This window comes from Mandrillus leucophaeus, unplaced genomic scaffold, assembly GCF_000951045.1.
Source record: "Mandrillus leucophaeus isolate KB7577 unplaced genomic scaffold, Mleu.le_1.0 Scaffold39, whole genome shotgun sequence".
In the NCBI taxonomy this organism is placed as follows: domain Eukaryota; kingdom Metazoa; phylum Chordata; class Mammalia; order Primates; family Cercopithecidae; genus Mandrillus; species Mandrillus leucophaeus.
In genome coordinates this window covers 4837984-4848150 of record NW_012104142.1, presented here as the reverse complement: position 1 = coordinate 4848150, position 10167 = coordinate 4837984, and the positions used below count along the sequence as shown (strand labels likewise).

Here is a 10167-nt window from a genome sequence, read left to right as displayed (position 1 = left end):
CAGGCAGATCACCTGAGGTCAGGAGTTTGAGACCAGCCTGGCCAACATGGTGAAACCCTGTCTCTACTTAAAAAATACAAAAATTAGGCCAGGGGCAGTGGCTCACACCCGTAATCCCAGCACTTTGGGAGGCCAAGGTGGGCGGATCACGAGGTCAGGAGATTGAGACCATCCTGGCTAACACAGCGAAACCCCGTCTCTCCTTTAAAAAAAAAATAATAATAATACAAAAAATTAGCCGGGTATGGTGGCTCACGCCTGTAATCCCAGCTACTTGGGAGGCTGAGGAAGGAGAATCCCTTGAACCTGGGAGGCAAAGGTTGCAGTGAGCAGAGATCACGCCATTGCACTCCAGCCTGGGTGACAAAAAAAAAGCTATCAAACATATGGAATGTATACCCAACATTCCATTATGTTATTCTGCTATTGTATTATTCCATTTATACTAATAACCAATTATATTTTTAGTCAGTGGTAACTAATGGAATTCTTTGTGTTGAAAAACAAATAGGAATTTCTAACAACTATAGGCCTTTATAACTGCTATTAGAAGAAATTTTAGCTAGATAAGAAGGAAAAATATTCCCATTTCCCCTAAAGCTGCAGCAAAAAATAAGATAGTATTCTACAACCATAAAGTTGTCTTTGTAAATGTTATTTCTTTTTTTTCTTTTCTTTTCTTTTTTTTTTGAGACAGAGTCTCGCTCTGTCACCCAGGCTGGAGTGCAGTGCATGATCTTGGCTCACTGCAAGATCTGCCTCCAGGGTTCAAGCGACTCTCCTGTCTCAGCCTCCCCAGTAGCTGGGATTACAGGTGTGCGCCACCACGCCTGGCTAATTTTTGTCTTTTTAGTAGAGACGGGGTTTCAACATGTTGGCTAGACTGGTCTGAAACTCCTGACCTCAGGTTATCTGCCCACCTCACACTCCCAAAGTGCCAGGATTATATGCGTGAGCCACCACGCCTGGCCGTTATTTCCTTTTCTTTTCTTTTTTTTTTTAAGTGAATATACAGTTTATTTAACACTCAAACGTCATTAAGACATGTGCAATATGGCAGTTTTACTGGGAATCTAACCCTACTTAGGATATGATTGCTTGCTTGTGCTTAGCAACAGGGTCCAGTTCACACTTAGCACTAATTAAATACTTGATTGCAATAAATACAATACCAAATAAAATGCATTTGAATGCTTTCTAAAAAAATCAATTTTAAAGGCCTTCCTACTCAGGCTAATGACAAACACAATAAGGGCAGATATACTACTTTAATATAATTGGCTGACTTTATACAGCACTTACATATTTTAGTCCCCAAATATATTATTAAATAATACAGAACATCTAATACAACTATTTCTACAGAACTAGGAAATAAATTTCGAAGAAAGAAAAATTTTTTTTCTTTTATACCTATCCTAACAGTTTAAAGAGGACAAAGCCAATGACTTTCCTCACAAGAGCTCACGACTAATGTTGCTTTGCTATCAAAATCTGTATTTCTGATCTGTTATGAGAATTGAGACAAGATTCAAATATTCCTAAAGAAAGAAGCACAATGCACATTGTAATTGTCTATTCGACAACAGGGAGCATTGCATATAAAACTCTCTCATCCCAGGAATTAAATACAATCAGCTACATTTATGGGCATTTCCTTCACTGTAGTATTGTAGAAAAATCTCAGTGTCACGAAGAATCTTCTTGTCGTCTTCAGTAACAAAGTTTATAGCCACACCTTTTCTACTAAATCGACCCCTTCTGCCAATTCTGTGAATATAGTTTTCATGACTGGTAGGTAGATCATAGTTTATAACCAAAGACACTTGGACATCAGTCCCACGTGCCAACAAGTCAGTAGTGATCGGAACAGGGCTTGACCCTGATCGGAATTCCCTCATGATAATATCTCTGTCCTTCTGGTCCACGTCACCATGCAGAGCAAAAACTGTGAAGTCCCTGGCATGAATTTTCTCAGCCAGCCAGTCCACCTTTCACCTTGTATTGAGAAAAATAACAGCCTGTTTAATGGTGTTTTGTACAAATCACAAAGTGTATCCAACTTCCATTCCTCTCGCTCAACATTGATATAAAACTGTTTGATTCCTTCAAGGTTCAATTCTTCCTTTTTCACCAGAATTTGAATTGGATCTTTAGTGAATTTTTTGGTCACTTCCAACACATCAGTTGGCATCGTGGCAGAAAGCAACACAACCTAAATACTTGTATTTAATTTTTGGGAAAATCTCATAGATTTGATCATTAAACCCTTGGCTGAACATTTCATCTGCTTCATCCAAAACTAACATTTTGATCCATTTTGGAAAAAGGTATCTTCTGTTTAACATATCACATACTCTCCCTGGTGTACCAACAATATGTGGTGCTTCAGCCTGCAGTTTTTGCATTCATTTTGAACATCTGTTCCACCAATGCAGGCATGACATGTTGCTCCCGTATAGTCTCCAAGTGCCAGAAATAACTTTCAGGTACTTTTGGTTTTGTTTTGTTTTTGAGATGGAGTTTTGCTCTTGTCACCCAGGATGGAGTACAATGGCGCGATCTCGGCTCACTGCAACCTCCGCCTCCCAAGTTCAAGGGTTGATTCTCCTGCCTCAACCTCCCGAGTAGCTGGGATTGCAGGTACCCACCAACATGCCCAGCTAATTTTTGTATTTTTAGTAGAGATGGGGTTTCACCATGTTGGCCAGGCTGGTCTCGAACTCCTGACCTCAGGCGATCTACCCGCCTCGGCCTCCCAAAGTGCTGGGATTACAGGTGTGAACCACTGTGCCCGGCCATCTTTTGGATCTTTAATACAGGGAATAATAGGTCTCTGCTGAATAGCGGAAGGCTTCTCAAATCATAAGCACAGATACCCCAAAGAAGAGACTCCTTTAAGTTTGTATCATCAGAGTTATCAACAACCTCCTTCCAGTTGCTCTCGATGACACCATCAGGGTCCATTCTCTGTGGGCCGCCATATTCTCTGCTGTTATAATCCACGGAGCCACCAGACATGATGTGAAAAACTACTTAGCATCTGACTGAAAAACTGCATATGTTATTTTTAACAAAGGAATCTTTTAAATCATTGGACTTTGGAGATTACTATATCTGGAAAATAACCTTTAATTTATATAATGTCTGTAATTCACTTATTTAACAAAGGAATAGGCTGGATACAGTGGCATGTGCCTACAGTCCCAGCTATTTGGGAGGTCAAGGCAGGAGGATCTCTTGAACTCAGGAGTTTGAGGCCAGCCTGGGCAACATAGTGGGACCCTGTCTCCTAAAACAAACAACCAAACAAAAAGAATAACAGTTATCTTACCTAATACTGTGTTGCCCTGATAGTTATATTTAAATAGAGATGTGTTTTCTTGTGTGACATAACTTTATTCTTCTCCCACATTCATGGAGGATAAAATGACTGCTAGGTTTTTTATTTACACAAAGAGTTTAATTTGGAACCAGTCCTTCCAGGTGTAGGCATTAGGAAGTACAGTTCCGCATCTCTAAAAAAGTGATTACTGCCAAGGCCCTCTGGGATGATTGGAAGGAACAAGTGGCCAAGAGCTATCCTTCCTGCCTAGCATCTTTTCAGGTGCTTATTGGCCATTTGCATATCTTTGTAGAATTGTCTATTCAAGTCTTTTGTCCATTTTTTCAATTGAATTATTATTATTATTTTTTGAGATGGAGTTTCACTGTTGCCTCCCAGGCTGGAGTGCAATGGTGCGATCTCAACTCACTGCAACCTCCGCCTCCTGGATTCAAGCAATTCTCCTGCCTCAGCCTCCTGAGTAGCTGGAATTACAAGTGCACACTGCCACTCCCAGCTAATTTTTGTATTTTTAGTAGAGATGGGGTTTCACTATCTCTGTCACCCAGGCTGGAGTGCAGTGGCCAGATCTCAGTTCACTGCAAGCTCCGCCTCCTGGGTTTACGCCACTCTCCTGCCTCAGCCTCCTGAGTAGCTGGGACTACAGGCGCCCGCCAGGGTTTCACCGTGTTAGCCAGGATGGTCTCGATCTCCTGACCTCGTGATCCGCCCGTCTCGGCCTCCCAAAGTGCTAGGATTACAGGCTTAAGCCACCGCGTGGCACAGTTTTACATCTTACATTTAGGTCTTCGATCCATTTTGAGTTAATTTTTGTATATGGTATAAGTAAGGGTCCAACTTCATTGTTCTGCATGTGGGTGTCCAGTTTTCCTAACACCATCTATTAAAGAGACTGTCCTTTACCCAGGTAGTCTTGGCACTCTTGTCGAAAATCATTTGGCCATAATTGCAAGGGTTTATTTTTGGGTTCTCCATTCTTTTAATGATTTTTAAAGGGTTATAATTCAGCATGTAGTCATGTACTTTAGCAACTCATTAGATATTATAGTTAGTTATTTTTTGTTGGGATATATATCTAAGTATAAATAAGCCCCTTAGCTAACTTGAAGTAGCAGAATGCATAGTTTTTCTCAAGTGGAAATGTCTTCAAACTCATCTTTTCGGGATCCTTTTTTGGCCTGTATTTCCCCTGTATGTTGCCACAAGTTCCTGGATTTTCCTTTTTTTTTGAGACAGAGTCTCGCTCTGTCGCCCAGGCTGGAGTGCAGTGATGTGATCTCAGCTTACTGCAACCTCTGCCTCCCAAGTTCAAGGGATTCTCCTGCCTCAGCCTCCCAAGCAGCCGGGATTACAGGCGTGCGCCACCACACCTGGCTAATTTTTTTTATTTTTAGTAGAGACAGGGTTTCACTATGTTGGCCAGGCTGGTCTCAAACTCCTGACCTCAAGTGATCCACCTGCCTCAACCTCCCAGAGTGCCAGGATTACAGGCGTGAGCCACTGTGCCTGGCTGGAATTTCTTCTTTTTGTGTGTTTGTTTCTCTCACCCTGTCTTACAGTGCTGAGGAACTTCATTTTGACCTAGACATTAATTACTTTGTTTTGCAACCATAATGTCAATGTATACATTAATTCATTTTTGTGTAGTTTTTCTAAAAATGTAAATATGATCTGCTTTTACTTAGTTAAGAAAAAAGAGTGGCCAGGCATGGCGCATCATGCCTGTAATCCCAGCACTTTGGGAGGCCAAGGTGGGCAAATCACTTGAGCTCAGGAGTTCAAGACCAGCCGGGGCAACATGGTGAAACCCCATCTCTACTGAAAATACAAAAATTAGCCAGATGTGGTAGAGCACGCCTGTGGTCCCAGCTACTCAGGAGGCTGAGGCAGGAGGATTGCTTTAGCCCAGGAGGTCAAGGCTGTAGTCACCTGTGATTGCACCACTGCACTCCAGCCTGTACAAGTGAGTAAGACCCTGTCTCAAAAAACAAAAAACAAAACCAAAAAGAAAAGGAAGCAGCAAGTTGACTGCTAACCATGTTACAGGCACTGTCCTAGGTGTTAGAGATACAAACAGGAAGATGCTGTATTACTATATTATTTACTCTACTACTTTCTTCTGGCCCAAGAACTCCTAGAGAACTGAACCAAATACCTAGTTTCGTGCATTTGAGGTCTGAAAGAAAGCCAGTGTTGGAAGGATTAATGAATGAGAGAGAGAGACTGATAGATGTCTTAGAGAAGTAGGCAGGGGCCAGCTGATGATACGATTTTAGATTTTTATCTTAAATTCAGTGGAAAGCTACTGAAAGTTTTTAAGTGGGAGACAGAAAGGATCAACCCTGAATTTAAAAAAAAATCTGATTTAATGTGGAGAATATGCTGGAGAGGGCAAGAATGGATATAATCTGAAATGTTATTTTTATAGAAAGTCTTAGCAGTTGATAAACCTTATATTTTATGATAACCTGATTTGTTAAACTGAAAAATCAAAATGAATTAATGACACATTTTCTTCATACCTCTCACAGCAAAAAGTGGCAAAATAGCCTGGCCACTCAGAAGGCTGAGGTGGGAGGACTGCTTGACGCCAGGAGCTCAAGGCTGCTGTGAGCTATGATTGTGCCACTGCACTCCAGCCTGGGTGACAGAGCAAGACCCTATCTCTTGAAAAATAAATAAATAAATAAAATAAAGTGGCAAAATAGCAGTAGCACAACTTACATACCCTCACCACCCAACTTGGTTCTTTAATACAACTGTATTAGCCTCTCAAAGGAGTAAGTCTCCTTAAAGTTCAGCTGATTCTAGATGTTAAAGGAAGAAAAAGTTAAGGATGGGCCTGGCACATCCTACTGTACCAGAAAGCAAAGATATAGTCAAAACAAAACCAAAAGTACTAGCTTTAAGTGGCTAACTTGTAACAATTACAGCATCAATACTAATTATTGCTAAGTAAATATATAAATATTTTGAAATGCTATGAGTTCATAATGGTACTCAAGAATAAAAATATAAAGTATGAACAAAGTAGCTGTTACATGAAAGAAGTAAATATCATGGATTTTGTTTAATTTTTTATGGCTTCCAATAAGTAGTGGTGTGCTAATATACCTGGATAATTTGTTTCTTCTAAGTATATGTCTGTGTATAAAGTGTAAATAGGTATTTGTTTTACTTGTGTAAGTAAAGTATTGAGAACTGTAAGTCCAATATCCCAGGAAAAAGTAGAACCAAAAATAGGAAGACTAATCAACACTGGTAGTAGCAAGTAAAAAGGAAAGGGTATTAGCAATATGTCGCAGAATGGTGATATAGTCAGATGTCCTAAAAAGGATGACTAACTGCTCAGACTTGATTTCTTATTTCCTTGAAGATTAAATTTCTAAATGAACTTACCATTGATAGTTATAAAATAAGGCACATATAAAGTTTACATTAACAGATCAGGTCGATATATCCTAATAACAGAATATGAGTTATATAATTTTGATCAGAGAGAATGAAAGAATACATCATTTCTGTGGGTGACATTAGGCTGTAAAATTTTTTATATTATATTAAAGGAGTAAACTTATCGATATAATGCATGAGATTTAATTTAAAAAGAATGCCTAATGACCAGCAGCTTGAGTTTAAATCACTTTAGGAACAGCAAACAAATATCATTATCTGACCAAAAATCAGTTGATAACCCAAATCCCATAACCCTAACAGTAATGTTTTACTTTATGGTCTGGTGAGATTACTACAGACTCAAGGAGGCTCCAAAAGTAAGTATTACTACAACTATTGGAAGGTATCGAATAAGTAAAACTGCAGCCATGGGAAAAAGTATACGAATAATTTTTTAAATAAATTAAAACTATGATATTATATTTTACAGTAGATTTAAGTATAGGTATAGGTTTCAAAGTAATCCTATTTAGGTTTATTTTGCTACTATTTAAAAAGTCTGAGGTGTTCAAAAGATCTTGCCATTAAAAAATTACTTTGGGCCAGGCATGGTGGCTCACACCTGTAATCCCAGCACTTTGGAACGCTGAGGCAGGCAGATCACCTGAGGTCAGGAGTTCAAGACCAGCCTGGCCAACATGGTGAAACCCCATCTCTACCAACAATACAAAAATTAGCCGGGCGTGGTGGTGGGCTCCTGTAATTCCAGCTACTTGGGAGGCTGAGGCAGGAGAATTGCTCGAACCTGGGAGGCGGAGGTTGCAGTGAGCTGAGATTGTGCCATTGCACACTGCACTCCAGCCTCGGTGACAGAGCAAGATTCCATCTCAAAAAAAAAAAAAAAAAAAAAAGGCTGGGTGTGGTGGCTCATGTCTGTAATCCCAGCACTTTGGGCAGGCCGAGGCGGGTGGATCACGAGGTCAGGAGTTTGAGACCAGCCTGGCCAGTATGGTGAAACCCCGGGCGCTGTGGTGCGCACCTGCAGTCCCAGCTACTCGAGAGGCTGAGGCAGAAGAAATGCTTGAACCTGGGAGGTAGAGGTTGCAGTGAGCCAAGACTGTTCCAGCCTGGGTGACAGAGGGAGATTCCATCTCAAAAAAAAAAAAAAAGTACTTTGAAGTTTAATTTCTTTAAAGATATTAAATTGTAATTAATATTACATGTTATTAAAAAATCACTATTTCAACATTTTTTCAAAAAAGTTTTAAAAGTCTTTTTCTTAGACTTCGACATTTTTAAAAAACCATTCTATTTACACATTTATGTCAAGAAGGAAGTGTCCATATTTATAGATGTATGTAAATATATATAGATATAGAGACCTGAATAACAAGAATATCCTTAAGCACTATTATATGGTTTGAATATTTGTCCCCTCCAAAATTCATGTTGAAATTTAGTCCCTAATTTGGCAGTGTTGAGAGGTGGAGCCTTTAAGGGGTAATTGGATCTCAGGGGTTCTGTCCTCGTGAATGGTTTAATCCATGTATGGATTATTGGATTATCGTGGAAGGGGAACTGGTAGCTTTATAAAAAAAAAAAGAGAAACCCGAGTTGGCATATTAGCATGAACAGCCCCCTTGCCATGTGAGTCCCTGCACTGCCTTGGGACCCTGCAGAGAGTCCCACCAGCAAGAAGGTCCTCCCAGATCCTGCCCCTTGACCTTGGACTTCTCAGCCTCCAGAACTGTAAGAAATAACTTCCTTTTCCTTATAAATTGCCCAGTTTCAGGTATTCTGTTATAAGCAACAGAAAACAGAGTAATACACTCCAAGAAAGGTATAACTTTTTGAACAAAATTACATAATAAAATTTTAATGTACACAAAGACTACGGACCATCTTAACAGAATTTGCTATGCTTTACTAAATACCAGTAAGTAGGAAGAAGTATTTTAATCCCTTAATACAACTGGTAGGATATAATACTTGCATATTAGGGCACATTGAAATACTTACATAATGGAATACTCACATAGTAGAATCTCTTTCTTGAGACAAGGTTGTTTCATATGAAGCAGAAACAGCAGAAGGGGATCTAGGATACAATCTGTAACCTTCACTTGGAGTGATTATCTGCCTACCTAGAATCCTTCAAAATGAAGAAACATACACACAATTAAGCACTTTCACTGGCATACATACAAAATCTAGATATATTTTGAACATATTTGATGGCTCTACATAAAAAGTCCAGTATACAGTCTGATACTGATTAAGAATGAGAAAATGTAAATCCAGAGCCTTACTACAGGTATATCTCTTCCATAGAATGGAGATGGAAAAGATAAACCTATAGCCTGGTGTTAAAAAAAAAAAAAAATCCAACAAATCTAAGCAAACATCTGTAATCTGCCCTTCATGCTTCATAATAGTCCTCATTAAATCAGCCAAAATGGGATGAAGTCCCAGTCAAATTAGTGAAAACTATGAATTACATTCTTAAGAACATGAAGCTTTATAAATTTTGAGTATGTGCAATAAGTGGTACTATTGCAGTTTCTGAAGGAAGCTCTTGAACAGCCTCTGTCTAGTTTCAAGTATATGTAAGAATTTAATTGTATACAACAGTTACATTTTCTGACCATCCTGTTCAAAAGAAGGGCTTTTTGGTACCCAGATACTAGACCTCAGCTGCTGTTGTAGAAATAGTTTTACTTCATTAGGATCACATATTGTTAGTTATGGAAACTCTAAGAAACTTCTACCAACTTAAGTTTTCTCTTAGCTGAGGCTTTATACCACATGGCCTTATTTATATTCATTAAAGTCATGCTCAGAAAGATTTTAGAATACAAGCTTTTTTTAAAAAAAAATCTACTTTTTAAATTTTAGTATTATCCATGAATACAAGTCCACTGGAGGGCTTCAGTACCTGAGGTGAGGAAAGCTGGCTGTCCACTGTTGGCACTCTTCTTGTAGACTCTTGGTATGCACACTCAACTTCTGCTCATACAAGAGTTCATCAATGGCTGTGAACATTGCCTGGACTTTTTCAGTGGCATTTTGATCAAGTTCCTAAAAGAAAATATTCCCCCCAAATATTTAGGTGAGCTTCACTCTCTGTTAAAAATTGTAAAGATTGAAAGCAGTAAGACTTGTTTTGTTTAAATGTTTAGTCTACTTGAAATACTACTGTGTTTCCATGAAAGAAAAATTAAATTAGTGAGTTTTCAGATCTTGGAATTTTCAGATATCTTCTCCATTCATATTTAAAGAAAATTTAGATAAATGTCTGTTTTTTAGGCTGGTCCAAGTACAGTGGTGTTTACAGCTAATTGATCACAACCACTTACGGATTTCTTTGTTTCCTCTCCACTCCTATTGCTTCACTTGACTAGCCTTAAAAAAAAAAAAAAAAAAAA

The 10167-nt window shown here is 38.9% G+C and overlaps 1 protein-coding gene and 1 pseudogene across 2 annotated transcripts in view; both read right to left on the bottom strand.

Annotated features, from left to right (window-relative positions):
• FAM149B1 (family with sequence similarity 149, member B1) overlaps positions 1 to 10167 on the bottom strand; it is an 88810-nt gene that overhangs the window by 55524 nt on the left and 23119 nt on the right. Inside the window, exons 2-3 of one of the 2 annotated variants that reach the window (XM_011991118.1) lie at positions 9678 to 9820; positions 8778 to 8894 (exon numbers count right to left, since the gene is read on the bottom strand). In XM_011991118.1, coding sequence (XP_011846508.1) covers positions 8778 to 8894; positions 9678 to 9820 — 260 coding nt within the window. Of the gene's footprint in view, positions 1 to 8777; positions 8895 to 9677; positions 9821 to 10167 lie in introns of those variants that run through there. The other variant, XM_011991119.1, reaches the window with a different exon arrangement.
• Positions 1625 to 2479, bottom strand: LOC105547517 (annotated as a pseudogene).